The 23,851-nt window shown below is 46.5% G+C and overlaps 1 protein-coding gene across 3 annotated transcripts in view; it reads left to right on the top strand.

Moving 5' to 3' along the window:
• Positions 1 to 23,851, top strand: part of TIMELESS (timeless circadian regulator) — a 72,998-nt gene that overhangs the window by 11,088 nt on the left and 38,059 nt on the right. For all 3 annotated transcript variants that reach the window (XM_081849522.1, XM_081849520.1, XM_081849521.1), the window contains exons 2-14: positions 5,394 to 5,519; positions 6,487 to 6,640; positions 8,791 to 8,905; positions 11,905 to 11,967; positions 12,211 to 12,312; positions 13,673 to 13,828; positions 15,514 to 15,647; positions 15,789 to 15,876; positions 18,264 to 18,443; positions 19,848 to 20,065; positions 20,161 to 20,264; positions 21,599 to 21,768; positions 23,215 to 23,331. In XM_081849522.1, the coding sequence (XP_081705648.1) occupies positions 5,423 to 5,519; positions 6,487 to 6,640; positions 8,791 to 8,905; positions 11,905 to 11,967; positions 12,211 to 12,312; positions 13,673 to 13,828; positions 15,514 to 15,647; positions 15,789 to 15,876; positions 18,264 to 18,443; positions 19,848 to 20,065; positions 20,161 to 20,264; positions 21,599 to 21,768; positions 23,215 to 23,331 (1,698 nt within the window). In that variant the 5' untranslated portion in view covers positions 5,394 to 5,422. The remainder of the gene's footprint in view (positions 1 to 5,393; positions 5,520 to 6,486; positions 6,641 to 8,790; positions 8,906 to 11,904; positions 11,968 to 12,210; positions 12,313 to 13,672; positions 13,829 to 15,513; positions 15,648 to 15,788; positions 15,877 to 18,263; positions 18,444 to 19,847; positions 20,066 to 20,160; positions 20,265 to 21,598; positions 21,769 to 23,214; positions 23,332 to 23,851) is intronic.

The following is a 23,851-nucleotide window of genomic DNA, read 5'->3' as shown; positions in this document are numbered from 1 at the left end:
TGAGGTGGCCAAAGTATTGGAGCCTCAGCTTCAGGATCTGTCTTTTCAGTGAGCACTCAGGGCTGATTTCCTTAAGAATGGATCGGTTGGATCTTCTTGTAGTCCATGGGACTCTCAAGAGTCTCCTCCAGCACCATAATTCAAAAGCATTAATTCTTCAGCGATATAGATACAAGCTAGGCGCCAATTGTCTCCTTAAACCAGGGTTATAGTTGGCAAAACAGGCTGCCTAGTTGCATTTTTGGGGCCGGATGGTTCAAAAAGTTGTATTTTTCAATACGACTTTTAGGTTCCTGAAATTCATTCCGATGGTGCCGATAAAATATACCCGATAGAGTTCTACAGGATGTGGTTGCTAGTGTGTGAAAACAGTCAAGATTCAAGGACCCCTCAGGCTCGCACCTCGAGATGGTGGAGACCTCAGGTGCCATCTTGGCACCTGGGCATCTTCACCTGGTCGCAAGTGGCCAGTAGCCAGGTACAAAGTGTGCTTGGCGCCTGGGTAATTTCGAACAGTGGTCAGCCTGCCCCTACAGTGCTGGTCTTACTTGCCAATTCTCTATAACGAGATTTCAAGCTGCCGCTTGCCACAGGTTGTGCTAAGATGTCAAAATCCCAATCTTTCCCCACTGAATATTGCATCCACCTAGCCAAGATACCCCAGTGGTATTTGAGCATGAGTCTTAAGCTATGTGGTTGCAGAAGAGGTTTGGGAGCCAGTGTGGTGTAGTGGTTAAGAGCGGTAGTCTCCTAATCTGGGGAACCGGGTTCGCGTCTCTGCTCCTCCACATGCAGCTACTGGGTGACCTTGGGCTAGTCACATGTCTCTGAAGTCTCTCAGCCCCACTCACCTCACAGAGTGTTTGTTATGGGGGAGGAAGGGAAAGGAGAATGTTAGCCGCTTTGAGACTCCTGAAGGGGAGTGAAAGGCGGGATATCAAATCCAAACTCCTCTTCTTCTTCTTCTTCCCAAACATTTCTCCTCAACTTGCACACACACACACACACACATCCTCCCTGCTGCATAGTGACCTAGGTTATTGTGAGACTGGAAAGTAGGTTAGAATTCTGCAGCGCTTTGTGTAAGTGGGCCAGTTACACAAACCAGGTTACGTCCTGTCATTTCGAAATCAGTGTGAACTCCAATAGCGGTGGATTGGGGTGGGTGAAGAAGGGGTTGCCTTGTCGAGAAGTTTCTGGAGAAAATGCATCTCCTTTTCCTACTCCTCTTTAGCAGCCCAAAGTTTTGCCAGTTGTCTGCAGTCTTCTAGTTCCCAGCAGCTTCTCTCTTTCCCTCTCGTCTTAAAAGTTCCAGGAATTTTGGAAGCAGTCCAGCTGCATTCGTCTGAGGAGTTTGCGTGCATGAAGCCCCAGGAACTGGAAGGTTCTGCTGGTAAAATAAACTTACACAGGAGTAACGTGAGAAATCCCTTCTCTGCTTTCTGATCTGTAGGCCAGGAAAGGTGTTTTATCTGTCCTCCATCTCTTGATATTCTTCATGGTTCTTTAAGGCTGTGGCAGTTCTGTGATATCTCTGCTTCAATAGCCTTGGCTGTTGGAAAAACCGAGGTTCAGGGCATGGGTAGGCGATAGCAGAAGCTTTTCTGAAGATCTATAGTCAATTTGCATGGAAATCTTAGTTTGCTGTAGAGAAGACCTGTGCAACAGCTCTGCCTATTTTAGCATGCTTTAGCTTCTGAGCAAAGGGTCTATGGATTTTGGCTGAGATTAATAGCCAAGCATTGTTTCCGGCGAAGTTCCACTTTTTCACTTGTTGACCTGCAGAGACAAGGTAAGTCTTCTGCATCCCCTGGCAGGCGACAAGTAGCAGCTGTAGCGCGTTTGCTGCAACCTTTCTTGTCCATCCCATGACGCTGGTTGGTGCTGTGTCCCAGCAAACATGCAGCCTAACTTAAATGTCCGTTCACTTGCTGGTGGTAATATTTCAGGATCGCAGCTTCTGAAGTTTGCTAATTGCATGGGAGAGGGGGGCAGGGAGCTGCAATTAGCTAATTTGTGGGGTAATAAAGGGACGCAGGTGGCGCTGTGGGTTAAACCACAGAGCCTAGGGCTTGCCGATCAGAAGGTTGGCAGTTTGAATCCCCATGACGGCGTGAGCTCCCATTGCTCGGTCTCTGCTCTTGCCAACCTAGCAATTCTAAAGCACGTCAAAGTGCAAGTAGATAAATAGGTACCGCTCCGGCGGGAAGGTAAACGGCGTTTCCGTGCACTGCACTGGTTCGCCAGAAGCGGCTTAGTCATGCTGGCCACATGACCCGGAAGCTGTACGCCGGCTCCCTCGGCCAGTAAAGCGAGATGAGCGCCGCAACCCCAGAGTCAGCCACGACTGGACCTAATCAGGGGTCCCTTTACCAAAGGGGAGGAGAATTGCATAGCAATAGGAGAACATGGATTGTATGAACCTGATCTCCTAATATGGCCAAACAAGGGTGGTCTTGGTTGTGTCTGCCTGATAGCCAATTAGGAGGTTTGGCTTCTGTTGATTCTGCATTGTGAATTTTGGCTTGGTTGTATGACTACTGCAGTTGGGAGACTTGGGCTTTTGAGAGCATCCCTTTTAAAGAAAAAAAGCTGTGTGGATAAACATGAGTTCACACAGTCACTTAAGATCAGGCATAGGCAAACTCCTGCCCTCCAGATGTTTGGGACTACAATTCCCATCATCCCTGACCACTGGTCCTGTTAGCTAGGGATGATGGGAATTGTAGTCCCAAACATCTGGAGAGCCGGAGTTTGCCTATGCCTGCTTAAGATGGTTGTTCTGTGGATCCTAGGCAATGAATTTGTATCTCATTCGGGAGACAATAGAAGAGTGTTGTATTAATTTTTTGTAGCCAACGTGTATTTATATAGAGAATGACATGTTGCAGAATATGCCTGCGAAAAACCGTCAGGGCAGTCCCTCTGACTTTCAACACTGCCCTCAGTAATTACTTGGGCCACACAGAAAGTGGCATGTGCCGTAAAAGGTTTATCAACATCTGGGGGTGTGAGAGGGAGTATATGAGAACTATGTGGTATTTTATTTCCTTTCTCCAGATTTTGAGATAATGGCAAGAGTTGGTACCAGCTTTTCTTGTTTGCTGAAGCCAGACATACTGTACATTGTTTATTTTATTTTTTGCATTTGCATTCCTTGTTTCCCCCCCCTCAATGTGCCATATATGTTTTATCCCCACCCACAGTTAATTCCCATAACAACCGATGTAGATTAGGCTGAGAAGCAGCAACAGAGTGGGGATTTGAACCCTAGCCTCATAGCCCAGAGCACAACAATCAGCAGAAAAAGGAGGGGTCATCAAGGAGGACTGCGCTTCAAAATATTAAATTTGAGAACAATGTGGGAAAAGCCCCCTGTGTGATTATAGATATAAGTAATGGTCAAATAAAACAAGATAGTGAGTTATACCAGCGGCTGACTGATCGCGAGAGGAGATTGTTAATATCAGGATTGGAAAATTGTGAAGTAATAAAGAAGATAGCAGAAAGATAAAGGATGGGCATTTGGCTTTTGAAATCCAGAACACTGGAAGTCCCACTGAAATTAATTCAGATTATATAATTGGCTATTTACCGTATTTTTCGCTCTGTAAGACACACCAGACCATAAGAAGCACCTAGTTTTTGGAGGAGGAAAACAAGAAAAAAAAAATTCTGAATCTCAGAAGCCAGAACAGCAAGAGGGATCGCTGCGCAGCGAAAGCAGCGATCCCTCTTGCTGTTCTGGCTTCTGGGATAGCTGAGCAGCCTGCATTTGCTCCATAAGACGCACACACATTTCCCCTTACTTTTTAGGAGGGAAAAAGTGAGTCTTATAGAGCAAAAAATACGGTATTTATTTTTTGAATGTGGAAAGATTTGGTTTGAATTTGTTATTAATATGAATTTTTTTAATTTTATTTTTTTTATTAATTTTTTTTTATTAAAAGTTTTGTTAATACAGTAAAGAGAAAAAACGGAATAAACAGAAAAAAAACAGAAAAAAACAAACATAAAATTAAGCATCTTATAATAACCATCTTTTCTTCATTTTTGGACTTCCTCACATCTCTCGCTCCTACGTTCCAAATTTATAAAACTTTAGCCAGCAACTTATCACCTTATTTCCATTCTTATTGTGCACATTTCCAATATTTTGTCCCTAACTTTGGATATTTTTATCTAGGTCCTAAATACTTAATTTTGACATGATATTTATTCAAAATTTATTTTTCTCATAAAATTCACTCATTCTCATAATCTTTTCAACTAACTTTATGGTGCCCTGTTATTTTCAAATCTCTCATCCTTCTTAGCACTCATATAGTTTACAGTGTTTTTGTAGGTAGTCCTTAAATTTCTTCCAATCCTCTTCCACTGCTTCCTCTCCCAGGTCTCGGATTCTGCCAGTCATTTCTGCTAGCTCCATGTAGTCCATCAGTTGCATCTGCCATTCTTCCAGCGTGGGCAAATCTTGAGTTTTCCAAAATTTGGCGACAAGTATCCTTGCTGCTGTTGTTGCATACATAAATAATGTTCGGTCATTCTTAACACCCTCTGGCCAACAATGCCCAAAAGGAAGGCCTCTGGTTTCTTAGGGAAGGTATACTTAGATACCTTTTTCAGCTCATTATATATCATTTCCCAGAAGGCCTTGACCCTGGGGCAAGTCCACCAGAGGTGAAAGAACGTTCCTTCAGTTTCCTTACATTTCCAACACTTATTATCTGACAGGTGATATATTTTTGCTAGCTTGACTGGGGTCATGTACCACCTATATATCATTTTCATAATGTTTTCTTTCAAGGCATTACATGCCGTAAACTTCATACCGGTGGTCCATAACTTTTCCCAGTCAGCAAACATGATATTATACCCAATATCCTGTGCCCACTTTATCATAGCTGATTTAACCGTTTCATCCTGTGTATTCCACTTCAGCAGCAAGTTATACATTCTTGAAAGTACTTTAGTCTTAGGTTCTAACAGTTCTGTTTCCAATTTCGATTTTTCCACCTGGAATCCTAACTTTTTATCCAATTTAAAAGCCTCTTTAATCTGAGCGTAATGTAACTAATCTCGCACTTTATCTTTTAGTTTCTCCAAACTCTGCAATCTCCAATTGTTTCCATCTCTTTCTAATATTTCCCAATATTTCGGCCATTCGACCTCCATATTGGGTCTTTTCACAGCCTTAGCTTCCATAGGTGATAACCACCTTGGGGTCTTGTTTTCTAATAAGTCTTTATATTAATATGAATGTTTTTTTTTAATTGGAAAATGAATAAAAATTATTTACAAAAAAAAAGCCGTTTTGTTTTACTGAGCTGCTGCCCTTGTTTTGTGAATGACCATGCACCTCCATGGCTTAACATTGCTTCTGTTCTCCACAGGCTCCCTTCTTTCACTTAGGCTGAGATTTATGGACTTGTACATGATGAATTGTGAACTCTTGGCGACGTGCAGCGCCCTGGGCTTCTTGGAAGGGGACACCTACCACAAAGAGCCGGATTGCTTAGGTGAGAGACCCCAGGGGGTAGCAGGTGTATATTGGAGGTTTAAAGGGTGGTATGCCTGTCACAAAAAGACTCATTAATGGAACCAGTTGATATGGGGGTGTGGGTGGGCGATGCATTTTAGAGAAGCGTGTGGTTTTTATACACTTGGAAAAACTGATTTGTCATAAGAGCACAAGACTCTTAATCTCAAGGTTCTGGGTTCAAGCCAGCTTCGGCAAAAGATTCCTGCATTGCATAATAAATAATAATGTTGGAATTTGTATCCTGCCCATCTGGGTGGGTTTCCCCAGCCACTCTGCAGCTTGCAGCATACACAGGTGAAGCTTGGAAAATTAGAATATCATGGAAAAGTTCATTTATTTCAATAATTCAACTTAAAAGGTGAAATTGATATGTGAGATAGACTCATGACTCACAAAGTGAGATATGTCAAGCCTTTATTTGTTATAATTGTGATGTTATAATTGTGGCTATTAAACAATAAATAACAATGATGTGTGTGTGTGTGTGTGTGTGTGTGTGTGTGTGTGTGTGTGTGTTTTAGTACCTCATGTTACATACACTTCAGGTTACAGACTCCACTAACCCAGAAATATTACCTCGGGTTAAGAACTTTGCTTCAGGATGAGAACAGAAATCGTGCTCTGGCGGCGCGGCGGCAGCAGGAGGCCCCATTAGCTAAAGTGGTGCTTCAGGTTAAGAACATTTTCAGGTTAAGTACGAACCTCCGGAACGCATTAAGTACTTAACCTGAGGTACCACTGTATTGTCAAGATAATCAGGGGTTTCTGTTTTCTCCATTTTAAAAAAGGGCTTCTTCTTTTTGCAGCAATAATATAACTTCTTGTATAACCTTGCTTAATTTTTAAGTGGTGGGACAGGAATTCCATGTGCTTTTTTGTTTCACATCCTTTCCAATGTTGCTCCCACATAACCCTTCTCTCCCTGCCCATCTCTCTGTGTTCAGAGAGTGTGAAAGACTTGATCCGCTACCTGCGCCACGAAGATGAGACAAGGGATATTCGGCAACAGCTGGGGGCGGCGCAGATTCTACAGAATGACCTGATCCCTATCATCGTCCAATACCCTCAAGACAAACAGCTCTTTGATGCTGTTATCAGGTAACCCGCGTGGGTGAGGGATGACTTGCTTGGCTCCTGTAGGTTTATTAAAACCCATACATTAATATCATAATAATCAGGAGCTCACCAAGTTAGCGGCTAAATATCTTTAGCTGGTTTTTTTGTCGTCGAAACACATTGCAAACGTCTGATCTCCCTGGAGACCTAGAGATGTAATGTTAAACTGCTTTGCCTCTCATTTGACAAATGTTTTGTGTCCCTGGGAAGGCGGTAATTCTGTATTGATTTGCTATGGATGTTTGTATGCGATGCCAATAAAAGGTTTGATGAAGGAATTAATATTATTCATGTATGTACAATGTTCCCTGGCAGTGCTTTGATGAGAGACAGGACTAATAACTCATTTCAGTCCAAAGACTTGATTGTGAAGAAGTCGGAGGTCATGGTGTAATGGTATACAATGCATAAATGAAATTGGGATACAGTCATTAAAGTAGCTTCGGGATGAGTATTTTCGGGTTGCCCGCTGCGGTGACCCAGAAGTAATGGAGTGCGTTACGTCCGGGTTTTGCTGCTCGCGCATGCGCAGATGGTCAGAATGATGTCATGCACAGAAGCAGTGAATCGCAACCCACAGATGCGGGTTGTGTTCACTTCAGGATGCGAACAGGGCTCCGGAACGGATCCCATTCGCATCCAGAGGTACCACTGTACAGTGGTGCCTCGCAAGACGAAAAGAATCCGTTCCGTGATTCTCTTCGTCTAGCGGTTTTTGCGTCTTGCGAAGCAAGCCCATTGACGGCTTAGCGGATTAGCGCTTTTAGCGGCTTAGCGGCTTTTAGCGGCTTATCAGCTTAGCGGATAAGCAGATAAGCGGCTTAGAGGCTTAGAAAAAAGGGGGGGAGGAAAAAAAAGTCGGAAAAACTCGCAAGACATTTTGTCTTGCGAAGCAAGCCCATAGGGAAATTCGTTTTGCGAAGCACCTCCAAAACGTAAAACCCTTTCGTCTAGCGGGTTTTTCGTCTTGCAAGGCATTCGTCTTGCGGGGCACCACTGTATATCTAAGGCGTGACCCTTTATAAGGAGATACAAAAATACTCTGAAAAAAGGAAGGCCTGCAGAAATTGTGACAGGAACTTTGATAAAGTTCCCAGCTTTCTTTAATTTTGATCTGCTTCATCTGTCGTGGAGCTACGGCCCGATGGCAAACCACCACTCTCAGATCTGTATAATTTGTGGCCCGCAAAGCTGAATGCAGCCCCCTAGGGAAGAGTGGCATTCAAGCAAGTTTTATTCAGAATTAAAATGAACTTGGTCGTATTGATTCATTTCATTGGGTCTGCTCTGAGTAAGACTTGGTTGAATGCCACCTAGAGTTTCTTAAGATGAGTGTTCCTCCTGAGAGAGCCCTTCCCCTTGTGGCCATATACCTAGAATCATGGAATTGTAGAGTCTGAACCCAGTGGTCATCTAGTCCAACCCCCTGCGATGCAGGAATCTCACCTAGACCTTCCAACCTTAAAAACCTCCAAGGTGGAGAGTCCACCATCTCCCAAGGGAGTCCATTGCACTGTCAAACAGATCTTACCATCAGAAAGTTCTTCCTAGTGTTTATTCAGAATCCCCTTACTTGTAACGTGAATCCATTGGTTTTAGTCCTACCCTCCAGAGCAGGAGAAAACAAGCTTGCTCCATCTTTCATGTGACAGCCCTTTAGATATTTGAAGACGGCGATCATATTAGCTCTCTGTCACCTCTTCTCCAGACTAAAATACCCAGCTTCCTTAGCTGTTCCTCATAAGGCTTGGTTTCCAGGATCCTGAATGTGGCTTTGCTTAGTGGTCAGAAGAGATGGGCCTGTTTTTTTCCTACTGTGAGAAAAGGTGCTTCTTTGTAATGCACTCTATAGTTTTAAGACCTAAAATGAGTCCCAAAGACTGTATCATCTGCTGGTTTTAAACCTGGCTCCAGAAAGTCTCCGGTAAAATAAATTTCAGTTCTTCCTCCTTATTTCTCACATTCGCTCTCCTTGAACAGAGCAGGTCAGCTAGTGGAATCTCTAGTTTTATCACTGGCAGCCTTAAGCAGAGAACCGCTAGCCCCATCAAGGCTGTCGCTCGCTTAGGACTCCGTGGAGCTATTTCACAGTAATTGTTAGAGCCTCTTATTTTGTTTTCTTTTTCTCCTAGGTTAATGGTAAACCTAACCCAGCCAGCTGTCCTCTGCTTTGGCAAACTCCCCCAGGAAGCCAGCTTCCGACACCATTTCCTGCAAATCGTCTCTTATCTGCAGGCTTACAAAGAAGTGAGTGGTTCGTAGCAGGAGCTCGGCCTACACTCGAGTAGGACCCTGGTGGGGACACATGCCCAACTGGCATGTTCCCTCCCTCCTGGTCGATCGTTCGGGAGCTCCAAAAGCTTTCTTCACCCCGAACATCACAGCGACCGATGCCAACAGACATCGGCACACTTAGCGATCTGCAGAGTTTGCGCAACTTGCGTGACAGACCTCAGCAACTCAGCATTTTGGCTAATCTACTTTATTTACATATTTACACACGGAGCACTGCAACATGCCTCCCTCTCTCTAGCATCAGACAGCAAAGACAAAAAAGAACAAAGGACAATAGTCCCACTTCACGGAACACAGTAACACAAACATCTTGTCTCTGTCACTTCCCACTCTGTGGAGTCAAAACATATACCGTCACGTGAAAGACAAAAATCCCATGACTGCAATCATGGAGCAGGAATTCTAACAGTTCGTACTGGTGTCTCTCATCTTCCAATCCTTCCTGGGATCCATGTGTTTCTTGAGCAGCGGCGCTTCCTGTGGTCGTGCAGAATTCTGGCACACTCTCAGCTTTCTGGAAATAATGCTTTGCTGGATTCAGACTGGAGATGAGAGGGGAGGGGAGGAGCTGCAGCTTCTGGGATAGAGGGCACTGACTTGAGGGCCTTGGAGGCAGACTTGAGTTCAAGAAGGGATGGAGATCAACAGTGGGCAGGCTAGCGATGGGAAAAGCGAGGATCTGCTTTTCTGGGGTTTAGCTCCCTCTTCTGGGCCACGCTTTCAGAATAAAATTTGCTCTCACCGCACCCCATTTTTATTAATATTTTGGCCTTCGAGTAAGAGTCTGACCCAGCAGTCAGTCAGTCAGTTTTATTGTACATAGCCAGAGGCCGCCGCAGTGTACACAGAATCATTCAACAATTAAAAGAAAATACACTGGATTGATAGAAAAAAACTTAAAACATTTATATTATCAAGACATTACCTACTCTAAACAGAACTGTAAAAGTACCTTAATATACAGGTTAAGACATTAAACAATAAAAATTATAGGCTAAAATTATCACACGGCCACTAATCTATTAAAAAATATTGTTAATTAATACAATGCAATTATATTCGAAGTTTGGTGATAAAGATAGAATATAGTTTTATGTAGATAGGGTCAAATAAATTCATCTCCTTTACAGTTAGTGGCTACCTTGGCTATATAATTTGCTCTAATTTTCCTAGAGGCAGTTGCAAAGAGTGCTACACGCCAGGTCACATACTTATCTGTGTCTGCGAGGAGATATAAAATCATGTCAGAGGGGTTCTGGCCAGGGGAGCTTGTCATTATAGATGCTAAAAATCTTTTTCTTGCTTCGTTATATAAGGGGCAGCGCAAGATATAATGCATAAGGTCTTCTACTTCAGGACATCCCCTAATGCAAACACGTTTGTTTGTTGGTATGCCTCTGTGTCTCCCATCTCTATAAGCAGAGTTTATTGTATTTAATTGTAACTCTGTAAAAGCTTTCTGAAGTTGTACATTTTATTAATAAGAAATACAGTGGTGCCTCGCAAGACGAAATTAATCCGTTCCGTGAGTCTCTTCGTATAGCGGTTTTTTCGTCTTGCGAAGCAAGCCCATTGACAGTTTAGCAGATTAGCGCTATTAGCGGTTTAGCGGCTTTTAGTGGCTTTTAGCAGCTTATCAGCTTAGCGGATCAGCTGATAAGCGGCTTAGCTGCTTAGAAAAAGGGGGGAAAGGGGGGGGAAACCCGCAGGAACTCGCAAGACATTTTCGTCTTGCGAAGCAAGCCCATAGGGAAATTCGTTTTGCGAAGTGCCTCCAAAACGGAAAACCCTTTCGTCTAGCGGGTTTTCCGTCTTGCGAGGCGTTCGTCTTGCGGGGCACCACCAAAAAAATCACACACCCACTGTTGCGTGGGACTGCTGTGGCGCAAAAACGTGGTTACATAGCACGGATCCACATGGATCCTCAGGATTTTTACATTGGGTCACCCCTAATTCACCATCAGATCACATGTCTGTGGCCACAGCATGAACCCCCAAAATCATACATCCACTGTTTCGTTCAGAATATTTTTTTTCTTGTTTTCCTCCTCTAAAAACTAGGTGCGTCTTATGGGGCGAAAAATCTGCTGTGCTACACTATACTGCACCGAAACATTTAAATGTTTCTTTGATCGCCCTTGAACCTTCCTGCCACGCTTGTCATCCTCTCCTGCCACACCCTCTGACAACCACTGCTCTAGGGGTGTTGTAAACAAAAATTGCCCTTTTCCCTTATGGGGTATCCAAGAGCCCATATAGAGTCCTCACATAGGTTCCCTATTGGTAGGAGAGAATAACAGAGGCCAACCAGAGAATATTGAGAAGCAAAGCAGCTAGTAAGCTTGATCTTTATTGAACTGTTGCAACAGGGTGCTCCCCTCACCCGCAGGAAAGGAGGAGGAACCCAGAAAAATGGCATGCAAGGCCTTATAAAGACTTTTGAAATTCCCACCCTGTAGATCAGGACCACCCCCAGAAACATCATACATACATCACAGAAGGGGTGCAACCTAAGACCACCCCTCAGATACATCGCAACTACATCACAGAAAAGGCGGTCTAAAACAGAAATTTGAATCTTGTTTTTCTCTTGTTGTTTATCTCCTGTCTGGCAGGTTACTTGATTGGATTGCCTGGGGAGCCTGGCCAGTCTTTTGTAATGATAAATACTTAGTTCCTGGGCCAGGTCACAGGCTCACACCCTATTCAAACACAGACATACCCTTAAGACAGGATTTGTGAAGGAAAAGACAATGGGGAGGCTTTCCCACTTTGACATTGCAGAGAAAACATTTGTTCAGTTTGGGACAGTTTGGGAATCAAAATGGTTCCAAGTCAGTCTTCCTGTGCTGATGTGCTTGGTTGGTACGCGTATGAACATTACCATATATCTAAGGCCATAAAATTCCTATCACAGGGGAGACTAACACGCTTCCTTCCCCACCTTGTAGGCATTTGCCAATGAGAAGATCTTTGGGGTACTGAGTGAAAAGCTATATGACCTGCTGCAGCTGGTGAGTAGTACCGTTTTGGCCCCCAGTCCCAGAAGTGGCACTTTGTGGGGGACCCGATCCTCAAGTGCAAGGAGCCAGAAGTGGTTTAGGGAATGGATGTGGAAGGGGACCAAAAAAAGGGGGTGGGAGGGCAAGGTTGGGTTTTGGGCAGAGGCAAAAAAGCTCTGCCCCATGAACCCACTTGTGTTGTGGGGGGTTTATATATGATGACCTGCCCTTTCCTTCCTTCCTTCCTGCCCCCAGGACTGGGAACAGCGTCAGGAGGAGGATAACCTCTTAATTGAGCGGATTCTGCTGCTGGTGCGCAATGTGCTGCACGTCCCGGCCGATCCCGATGAGGAGAAGGTACTCACATGTCTGAAGGGGGGGCACCCAATTGTGGTCAGGCTGCTACTGGTCTAGGGCTTTGCCTGAAGGTGCGAAAGAAGCACCTGAGCTTTTGCAGAGGTTCACCTACCTGTATCTCTGCTTTCACAGCAGTCACTGCTTTGGTTTTTTTATACCCTGTTTTAGGGTGAATTACTGTACTTTTCCATGTACAAGACAGGGTTTTTATGTTTTAAAACCGTGTTTAAAAATTGGGGGGTTGTCTTATACAGTATGCAACCTCAGGTTACATATGCTTCAGGTTACATACGCTTCAGGTTACAGACTCCGCTGACCCAGAAACATTACCTCAGGTTAAGAACTTTGCTTCAGGATGAAAACAGAAATCGTGCAGCGGCAGCAGGAGGCCCCATTAGGTAAAGTGGTGCTTCAGGTTAAGAACAGTTTCAGGTTAAGAACGAACCTCCGGAACGAATTAAGTACTTAACCCGAGGTGCCACTGTACACAGATAGTACACATAGGTGGGACGTGGTTTTTGTTGCTGTGGTGAGCCGGAGATTGTCAGCGGCTATTGGGCGTGTTATTGGTGGCTTCGGCAAGGGCCCCCTGCCCCCAAAAGCTCAACAGCTCTGGGCAATCTGGGCAGTCCTTTCTGTCTTATACATGGGGGCGTGTTATACACGGAAAAATACTGTATATAATAATGGCTTGACTTAGGTTTGACTCGAAGCAGAGGCTTGCTGGTTTACACATTCACATTATACGCACATCACTACACATTCACCACGCTATCGTTAAATCTGCTGGATGGAGGGGTGGAGGGGAGCGGGAACAGTCATAGGTTTTGCTTGTCTCTGGTATATTGCAAGAGATTTGCTCGCTATGTCACGCTAGTACGTGAGGTGACATGATAGATTTCCACACACAACCTCTGCAGGAGTGAGGTGTGTCAGTAGTTCTGCTTAAAATGTGCATTGCACATTGTCTCCATTTAGATTATATAGGAGTAACCCTAGCAAAAATTATGAGGGATTTTGCTCCTGGTCTGACATTGCAGACTAGGTTAGCACTGCTCAGCTACGGTTTCGGTAGTCGATCGGACTCCTGGAACAGATTATGTTCGAGAACCACGACACCACTGTATATATATTTAACACAAACTTATTGTTCCTTGGAACGCAGTTTGAAAGCCAGCAACGGATAGTGTCCCTGTCCTCAACAACCACAGTGTCCTTCCTTCCTTCCTTCCTTCCTTCCTTCCTTCCTTCCTTCCTTCCTTCCCCTCACCCCTTGGTATCCCTACTCAGAAGAAGAAGCACCTTAGGTCATGAGGACCCCAGTGCCCTTGTACTCAGGCTCCTGTGGTCTTTCCCATAGAACATTGACGACGATGCCAACACTCAGGACCGGGTGCTATGGGCCATCCACATCAGTGGCATGGACGATCTGCTAAAATTCTTGGCCAGCTCCCAGAGCGAGCAGCAGTGGAGCCTACATGTGCTTGAGATCATCTCCCTTATGTTCCGTGACCAGGTAAGTAAGGGGAGGAGGAAGAGGGTTGGGCAAGGCGGCCGATAATCTTCAGGTGGCTGAACCCAGGCCTGTTGAATTGCTGGTTGGGCTGTCCATTGGATACAGTCTCTGTGTTAGAAGTTGGCAGTGCTATTTTTCTAGAAAAAGAGGTGCCAGAGCTCACCATGAACACCTCCCTTGTTCTCTTATACAGTCGTACCTTGGAAGTCAAACGGAATCCGTCCCAGAAGTCTGATTGGTCCTGCAGCCAGTCAGAAGCTCCGTCGGCCGTTCGGCTTCCAAAAGAATGTTTGAAAACCAGAACACTCACTTCCAGGTTTCGATCTTTCGGAAGCCGATTTGTTTGGGAGCCAAGGCATTCGAGATACACAGTACGACTGTAATGGCAATGGCGCCCGCCAGAGAGGTGCCGGAAATGAGTTTCCGGCTGAAGAAACGCTCTTGAAGTGGGAATGAAGCCCCAGGAATTTAGTTACAGATAGGTAGCCGTGTTGGTCTGCCATAGTCAAAACAAAAAATTCCTTCCAGTAGCACCTTAAAGACCAACTAAGTTAGTTCTAGGTATGAGCTTTTGTGTGCATGCACACTTGTATCTGAAGAAGTGTGCATGCACACGAAAGCTCATACCTAGAACTAACTTAGCTGGTCTTTAAGGTGCTACTGGCAGGAATTTAGTGGCATTCAAAACTTATATACTGTAGAAAGGGAAGAAGGAAAAGGGAGAGTTTGAATACAAGACGAAAGAGGAGATGGCAATAGTTTTCACCTGTACTTGTGAGAGACTTGTGGGGTGGGGTGTAATTGGGACAGTTTTTGGTGGGTTGGGAAACAGCGGTTGCTAACAAAACTAGTGAATAATAATTTTATTTATTTATTTATACCCCACCCATCTGGCTGGGCTTCCCCAGCCACTCTGGGCGGCTTCCAACAAAATATTAAAATACAGTAATGCATCAAACATTAAAACTTCCCTAACCAGGGCTGCCTTCAGATGTCTTCTAAAAGTTTGGTAGTTGTTGTTCTCTTTGACATCTGGTGGGAGGGCGTTCCACAGGGTGGGCACCACTACCGAGAAGGCCCTTTGCCTGGTTCCCTGTAACTTGGCTTCTTGCAGTGAGGGAACCGCCAGAAGGCCCTCGGCGCTAAACCTCAGTGTCCGGGTAGAATGATGGAGGTGGAGGCGCTCCTTCAGATATATTGGACCGAGTTTATCTGTGATACATAGGAACAGGACTTCCAGGTTTAGAGACAATGTGCCTTCAGATCACGCATGCGAAGGGCAAAAATGGACATGTCTTGAGCGTGGTCATTTTGTGAGTCTTTTCACTTGGTCACTGTTAGGTGAAGTGATGGGTGAGTTAGTTGACATTTAGATCTCGCTGTTCTCTAGCAGGCTGCCTTGCTGACCAAGCCAGCAGGGCCCAGTGGCCGGGCATGTTGGGTGTTTCAGTCCATCAACATCTAAATGGCCATAGGTTAACCTTCCCCGGTCAAACCTAACACGGTTGTCCATATGTTTAGCATTTTGTAAGCCTTCTCAAAGTTGGGAGGCACAGAAGACAGGCAGAAAGATTGCCTTGTCCTATAGGCTACCTGCAGTGACTACCCTCTGCCTGGGATGGGCTTGGTCTTGGGTGAGCCTAGCTTGGCTTGCAGGAAGTCACAGAAGTCCGTGTCCCCAACAGAACCCAGAGCAACTGGCAGCAACAGGGCAGGCCCGCTCAGCCAAGGAGCAGAGCGCAGACGCCGCTGAATTGGAGCACCTGAGGCAGAAGGAACTGGCTGAGAAGAAGAGCCGGGTTCTCCAGCGGAGCAGCAGGTGAAGCAGGGTGGATTCGATTTAAATCAAATCGATTTAAATCACTAGTCAGTAAGACCTGTGCTTCTAACACTTCTGATCCTTGATTCAAACTATGCTTGTTCCCCCGATATATGCATCTGCTTCTCCCTATCCCCGCAGGCACTCTCGTTTCGGTGGCTGCTACGTCATTCAGGGCCTGAAGTCTTTTGGAGACAGAGACGTTGTGATGCATAAGGGACTTCAGAATGTAAGTTGATGTGGGTGCAAGTGTGTGTGTATGTGTGTGTGTGGTGGGGAGAGTTGTTGCCTGGCAGTGCTCAAAGTTGAAGGCCTCCCTTTGCTACTTTGGGTTCTGTCAGGGAACTGCCATCGGAGCCAGAGGGAGAGAGAGGGCTCCAGAGGGATTCCGGGGAGCGTCCCGGGATGAGGAGAAGCAGCCCATCTTCTGGGGAAGGAAATCAGCATAGCACCAGTGGAGAAGGAGGGCAGATGGGGGAATCGTCGAGGCGGTCCCATGACTCCTCGCCGGGGACCAGCGGGGAGAGCACGGGTCCTCCACTGCCCACAGAAGGCTTCCGCACAGGGAGAGTAGGCGGAGACTAGGCGTCAAAGAGCTTCTTTGCTGGAAGAAGTTCAAGAAACGCCCACTGACGGATTCTGCCAGCGATTGAGACAGCCATGGGCGAGTGGCTGTTTGGACAGAAAAGGTTCACTCAGGCAACCCAGCCAGGTGTGGTGCCAGTTTACGCACGAGCAACCCCTAGAACCATCACAGGTTGTGAAGTGTGTTAAGTATAGTAATTTAATTCACAGACATTGTCAATGCTTGCATGCGTTAAAAGGTAAAGGTAAAGGGACCCCTGACCATTAGGTCCAGTCGTGGTAGACTCTGGGGTTGCGGCGCTCATCTCGCTTTATTGGCCGAGGGAGCCGGCGTTCAGCTTCCGGGTCATGTGGCCAGCATGAGTAAGCCGCTTCTGGTGAACCAGAGCAGCGCATGGAAATGCCGTTTACCTTCCCGCCAGAGCGGTACCTATTTATCTACTTGCACTTTGCCATGCTTTCGAACTGCTAGGTTGGCAGGAGCAGGGACCGAGCAACGGGAGCTTACTCCGTTGCGTGGATTCGAACTGCCAACTTTCTGATCGGCAAGGCCTAGGCTCTGTGGTTTAACCCACACCACCACCCGCGTCCCCCACTTGCATGCATTACTTTGTGTTTAAATTGGATTAGTTGGTAACCAAGTTCAGAGAGTTTTGTAGGGGTTCTCATGCGATTGGCTCTCATTGGTCACATTGGAGGCATACAGTGAAGGAGAGACTCTGTTTAATGTGAGGCAAGATGGCTGTGTTTTATAATCCACAGTGAACACCGCTAGGTTGAATTGAGTGTTGGAGTGCTTCTCCGCTTGGGAGAAAGAGAGCAAAGATGCAGGAGAAGGCAAAAGTGGGCAATCTGTCATAGGAACTGCAAGGCCTGGCCTAACTGAGATACAGAAGGCTGAGTGCAGAGCTCTGGAAAGAGGAAAATACAGTTGTTTGGAAGTTAGAAGAAGAGACCGTAAGCCCATGCTTGAACAAGCACGCGACTGTAAATATTATGTTTTAAATCACCTATAACTTGAGTTTCTGCAAGTAAAGCTTTTGAATGTTAAAGTCTGGGCATTGGTTTAATTTCCAAAGAAGGGTGTCAGTCATGGTTTGAGCTTCTTAGCTGCGTTTTCGCTACTCTTACTTCAACAACAAAGTGGTAGCCCAGAAAGCCCTCACCTGCCTACCCTTACAAGCCCCCTCAACTGCAGAGGAAGCTGCAGTTGTGGATTCTGTACCTATACTCCTCCTCTGGTGCTCCTCAGGTGTGGAGAACCTGTGGCCCTCCAGCCGTCACTGAACTATGCTTCCCCAGCAGCCCCAGAAAGTATGGCCAATGGCCAGTGATTATGGGAGTTGTAGTTCAACAATATACAGAAGGCCAGGGGTTCCCCACACATGGTGTGCACCTCCCTCTCATGCTTGATAGAGCAAGTAGGACTTACAGGCAGAGCGAGAGTAGGAGAAATAATAATAATAATTTATTATTTATACCCCGCCCATCTGGCTGGGTTCCCCCAGCCACTCTGGGCGGCTTCCAACAAAACACTAAAATACAATAACCTATTAGACTTTAAAAGCTTCCCTAAACAGGGCTGCCTTTAGATGTCTTCTAAAAGTTTGGTAGTTGTTTTTCTCTCTGACATCTGGTGGGAGGGCGTTCCACAGGGTGGGCACCACTACCGAGAAGGCCCTCTGCCTAGTTCCCTGTAGCTTTGCTTCTCGCAATGAGGGAACCACCAGAAGGCCCTCGGCGCTGGACCTTGGTGTCCAGGCAGAACGATGGTGGTGGAGATGCTCCTTCATGTATACTGGACCGAGGCTGTTTAGGGCTTTAAAGATCAGCACCAACACTTTGAATTGTGCTCGGAAACGTACTGGGAGCCAATGCAGCTCACTCAGGACCGGCGTTACGTGGTCCCAGCGGCCGCTCCCAGTCACCAGTCTAGCTGCCACATTCTGGCTTAATTGTAGTTTCCAGGTCACCGCTGCAGCCGCCATCCCCACCTTCTTATCTTCTCTGCTCTCTCCCGTTCCTGGGCAGGTGAAGAACTACAGCCACGATCTGGCCAAGGAGGTACGGCGGGTCCCAAAGAGGCGCCAGCTTGCCCGCGATGGCGAGGGCGTCTCTCGCCGCTCAGCCCTCAACGTGAGGCTTTTCCTCAAGGAGTTCTGCGTGGAGTTTTTGGAGAACTGCTACAATCGCCTGATGTGTCTGGTCAAGGTGAGAGTGGTGTCTGTATGCTGCCAAGCGAGTGTGGGGATGGCAAATGGAGCGTCCTGGAGGAGAGGGATGTTGGTGGTGTTGAGCAGAGCTGCAGCACTGCCTTCCCCGGGGATATCGGTTCCTTAACATAAAAGTGCCAACTCAGCCGGATCTGGCAAGACATCATCCTTTTTTTTTTAATAAGATATTTATTAAAGTTTAGTTCTTTTACTTATTTCAAAACCTTATTTTTCGTATCTCTTAAGCATTACATCTGGAAACCATTTAGTTTCTATCCAACATCATTCTAACATTCATTAATTTTACAATATTTCTGCAAATAGTCTTTAAACTTCTTCCAGTCTTCTTCTGCCAACTCTTTTCCCTGGTCACGGATTCTGCCGGTCATTTCTGCCAGACATCATCCTTATTTCTGTTCCAGATCAGAACTTTGTATTTTAAGGATTTAATTTTAACTTTTGTCATTGGGCAATAAGAGTTTAATCCAGTGACGTCGTTGCACAAACAGAACAGTTTCCACTTGTGCAACAGACCCTCCCCCACCACGAAAAATATCTGCATCGGAGAGCTGGAGGAACTCCCGGAATGGATTGCCGGTTAATGACTTTGCTGGATACAACCCAGTATAAATATTGTAAAGAAAAACCGGTGCTGGTTGGTGTGATGGGTGACAAATGTCCTGGAAGCACATGGAGATGAATAGGTCTCATAAAGACCTCCCTCCAGCCCTTTCTCATTGTGCAAAATAAGTAGAAAGGTGCAAATGTTCATATTTTACAGTGGTACCTCAGGTTAAGTACAGTGGTACCTCAGGTTACATACGCTTCAGGTTACATACGCTTCAGGTTACAGACTCCGCTAACCCAGAAATAGTGCTTTAGGTTAAGAACTTTGCTTCAGGATGAGAACAGAAATCGTGCGGCGGCAGCAGGAGGCCCCATTAGCTAAAGTGGTGCTTCAGGTTAAGAACAGTTTCAGGTTAAGTACAGACCTCCGGAAAGAATTAAGTACTTAACCTGAGGTACCACTGTACTTAATTCGTTCCGGAGGTCCATACTTAACCTGAAACTGTTCTTAACCTGAAGCACCGCTTTAGCTAATGGGGCCTTCTGCTGCTGTCGCACCGCCAGAGCCCGAGTTCTGTTCTCATCCTGAAGCAAAGTTCTTAACCTGAAGCACTATTTCTGGGTTAGTGGAGTCTGTAACCTGAAGTGTATGTAACCTGAAGCGTATGTAACCTGAGGTACCAGAGTATATAGAAGTTACCACCACTGTGCTCTGCATCTGAAATTTCTTGCAGTCCACTGTGCACATAATAGGAACCCAAACAAAAAGGAGCAGTAACAGGGATCGGCTGCTTCCTCTTGACGTTCCTCTTCTCTCTTCTCCCCCGTCCTGCAGGATCACCTGATCAGGGAGAAGGCCCAGCAGCACGATGAGACCTACTACTTATGGGCCATGGCTTTTTTCATGGCCTTCAACCGGGCTTCATCTTTCCAACCTCAGCTGGTTTCTGAAACGGTTAGCGTTCGGACTTTCTACTTCATTGAGCAGAGCCTGACCAAATACTACGAGATGTTACTTATGGATAAGAAGGAGGCTACTTCTTGGTCTAGAAGGTAAGGGGCGTTAGTCACCCTGTGGAAAGGCCTGCTGGGTTTCCCCCTCTTGTTTTGGCTGTGCGACTGAGTCCTTTTGTCACTTGTCTCTCCAGGATGCATCTGGCTCTCAAAGCCTACCAGGAACTGCTAACGACGGTCCACGAAATGGACCATTCTCAAGAAGAAGCCTTGCGCAACAGCAGTCACATCATAAAGAGTGAGGATTTTTAGTTGTAGAAAACACAACCTCTTCGGACAGAGGTTTTCAACCTTTTGGAGTCCACGGCTCCCTTGACCAACTACATTCTTTCTGCGGCACCCCTGTGGGGCTAAGGAGCCCAGTTGTGTCACCCCTTGCTTGCAGAGCCAGCAGCCCCTCACCCTTTTCGAAATACCTTCCCCTTGGGGAGTGCTCCCTTGGCCTCCTCTTCTCCCCTCTCCTTGGGAGTCCTCTGGGCTGCCGCCCCTGGTCTCTGAGCTGTCCTCCCTGCCCCCAAAAGAGGTGCCTCCTCACACTGTCTCACAGGGGCCTGGGAAGCACCCCCTGGCCAGCCCCAGAGGCACTATTCGCCTGCGGAACTTGAAGCCAGGGGTGTTGCAACAAACAGCTGTGCAAGCCTTTGGCAGGCAGAGATGCGAGAGGGCATTAGAGGAGGGAAGGAAGGGAAGAGGGATGGAGGCCAGTGTTGCCTGTGGCACCCATGTCCACCATTCAAGGCACCCCAGGATGCCACAGCACACTGGTTGAAAACCACTGTCTTAGAACAATGTCCTGTCTGTGCTTAAGACCCAGTTCAGATTGAGAGGCAATGACTTGAGAGCTTTATGTGTTGGGCGGATGTGCTGTCTTAGGTAGCCTCAGGAGCACATAGATGATAATGGAGAAGAAAGAAACGGTTGTCCGTTTGCTCTTGTTTTCAATTTATGAATTGCCATTTATACACGTCTTTTTAGAAATATTATCTCTAAGACAGTGTTTCCCAACCTTGTCTCTCCAGCTGTTTTTGAACTACAACTCCCATCATCCCTGACTAGCAAGACCAGTGGCAAGGGATGATGGGAATTGTAGTCCAAAAACAGCTGGAGGCACAAGGTTGGGAAACACTGCTCTAAGAAACAGCTAAGCCGCTGAAGATCTTGTTGGAAAGTCAACAGAAAACAAGCGCCTAAAACAGAGACTTTTCCATACAGCTGGAAAAGCTTGTCAAAACAAAAATGTCTTCTGTTTCACGGAAGTACTGATAGTAGGCACTGGTCAGGGATACTGTTCCACAGAACAGGGGCATCTGCTGTACTGTGGACAGGGCTTTTGATAATTTTTGGACTTGGAAGGGGAAACTCCTCCAGGACACAGTGACCCTACTGGGTCTATAAGGCAATCCCAAGAAACCTGGTCGTGAGCTGTACACAGGTTGCCTGGCCCCCAAGTGGATTTAGCATAAAGTGCTTAGGATCCTATTCCTTCCGCTATTTTTGAATTTCTTGTAGAGCAGGAAACGCTGGCTTGTGTGCACGGATAACACTAACAACATGACCACCTCTTTCTCCCAGACAACATTTTCTACTTGATGGAGTACCGCGAACTGTTCCTCACCCTCTTCCGTAAGTTTGATGCCACAAAGCAGCCGAGGTCATTCCTGAAAGATCTGGTGGAGACCACTCACCTTTTCGTGAAGATGCTGGAGAGATTTTGCAAAGGGAGGAGCAACCTAGTGGTCCAGGTATATTGGTGTATGGGGACAAAGTCCTTTCCATGCAGGGAAGCTGGCGGGTCCCAAGTAGGCCGCACTAGGCCTCTCCATTTCAGCCAAGCCACACAGACCCATAGCTGTCAACCGTCCCTTATTTGGCAGGAAAGTCCCTTATTCCAGCGCCGTGTCCCACTGCTGTCCCTTATTGATGTGGTCCCTTAAATTTCCCGGGCTTCAAAGGAAACAGCTCCTCTCCCTCCCTCCCTGCCGGCCAGGGAGGAGGGAGGCTCCAACTGTGTTGCTTGGCTGCGTTGCTCACCCAATAAGGAGTCTAAGAACGACTGCGGGGTGAGCTTGCATGCCTTGTGCTGATCAAATCGGCCGCATTGCCTGGGGACTCGCATTTGCTCAGCGCTTCCCAGCGGAGAGGTGACGGTGGTTTTCCTTGCTGCATCCCCTTTGCCGGGTTGCTGCGCTGTGGGAACCACCGCTTGAGGCTTCGTTTGGCTGCTGGCTGGGCTTTCTGCTTTTGGCTTGGAGGGGCTCAGAAGTTGAACATACTTGTGCTTGGAAAATCCCTTATTTTGGCTGCTGATCCCTTATTTTCGAGGCTGCTGCTCCCTTATTTTCAAATCTGTAAGTTGACAGCTATGCACAGACCTGCCCTTCCCTATACATAATATAGGGTGTCAGGTGTGGGGATAGGTAAGGGTGGGGCTTTGCAGACACCAACAAACAGCTGATTGCCAGTACCTGCGAAATCCCTTCCGCAGCGCTTCCCAAGCTGATCGTTGGCGTCTGTGAAGCGCTGCACATACTTTCTGGGCCTGAGAGGATGATTTTTTAAAAATGTATTACAGATTTTCTTGATTTATAAAGGTATGTTCAATGTCTCTCTTTCGTATTTTTTTTCCACGTAACACTTTTTTTGTGTGTTTTTTTACAAATCAATTTCATTTGTTGAGACATTAGGAAGAATAGGGGGAAAGATGAGTGGGGGTGGGGTGGGGTGGGGATGTTTCTATTTTACTTAATATATGTGGGGTTTTGTGTCAGCGTTGCCTGTGCAGGTTCTCTGCTGTTCACTTGTGTTCCTTTGGTGGTGAGAGAGGTTGGGGTTGGCCTAGGGTGTGGCTGTTCATTTGGGGTTGTCTTTGGTGGTCTTTGTTTTCATGTGTGAGTGGGGTGGGTGGGTGTTCTGGATCAGGTTAGCCATATTAATTTGTATGCTGTTGGTGGATTTTTGTCATTGTCTTGTTGGGCTGTGTATGTGATAAAGGGGAGCCATACCAGGGTGAAGGTGTCTTCTTCTATTTGTCCCCGTGTCAGTTTCAGTTTATTGGTTAATTTTTCTAGTAAGGCGAGAGGATTGATTTAATCACTTTCCCTGGGCCGTGCTTGTGGACTTCTGTCAGCAGCCCCTTTTCCTCAAAAGCTGGCTCAGAAACCAGGAAGCTGTTGGTTTGTTTGTTGCAGAGCAAGAAAATCAAGAGGAAGAAGAAGCCTGCTAGGTCGGCTGTGCAGCCCCGAGCACCTGAGGAGCTGGAGAAGATGTGGCCGAGGCTGGCTGAGCAAATTGATAAATGCATCAAGGTAGGATAATGGGAAATAACCAGTCTTGACACAGCAGCTTGGGGGCTCCTGTATTTTGTTTTCTAGCTGTCTGGAAACGGAGAGTGGCGCTTTTGCAGCTCTCTTGTTTGATCCAGTTCTAAAATGCACAAGGTTGGTTCTGAAGTCATAAAGGTAAAGGGACCCCTGACCATTAGGTCCAGTCGTAGCCGACTCTGGGGTTGCGGCACTCATCTCGCTTTATTGGCCAAGGGAGCTGGCGTACAGCTTCTGGGTCTTGTGGCTATCGTGACTAAGCCACTTCCGGCGAACCAGAGCAGCGCACGGAAACACCGTTTAACTTCCCGCCAGAACAGTACCTATTTATCTACTTGCACTTTGACATGCTTTTGAATTGCTAGGTTGGCAGGAGCAGGGACCGAGCAATGGGAGCTCACCCCGTTGCGGGGATTCGACCCGCCGACCTTCTGATCAGCAAGTCCTAGGCACTGTGGTTTAACCCACAGAGCCACCCGCGTCCCTAATATTTTGCAAAAGGAAG

The sequence above is a fragment of the Podarcis erhardii genome, assembly GCF_964252035.2.
Source record: "Podarcis erhardii genome assembly, chromosome: 2".
Classification (NCBI taxonomy): domain Eukaryota; kingdom Metazoa; phylum Chordata; class Lepidosauria; order Squamata; family Lacertidae; genus Podarcis; species Podarcis erhardii.
This window is presented reverse-complemented; position numbering and strand designations above follow the sequence as displayed.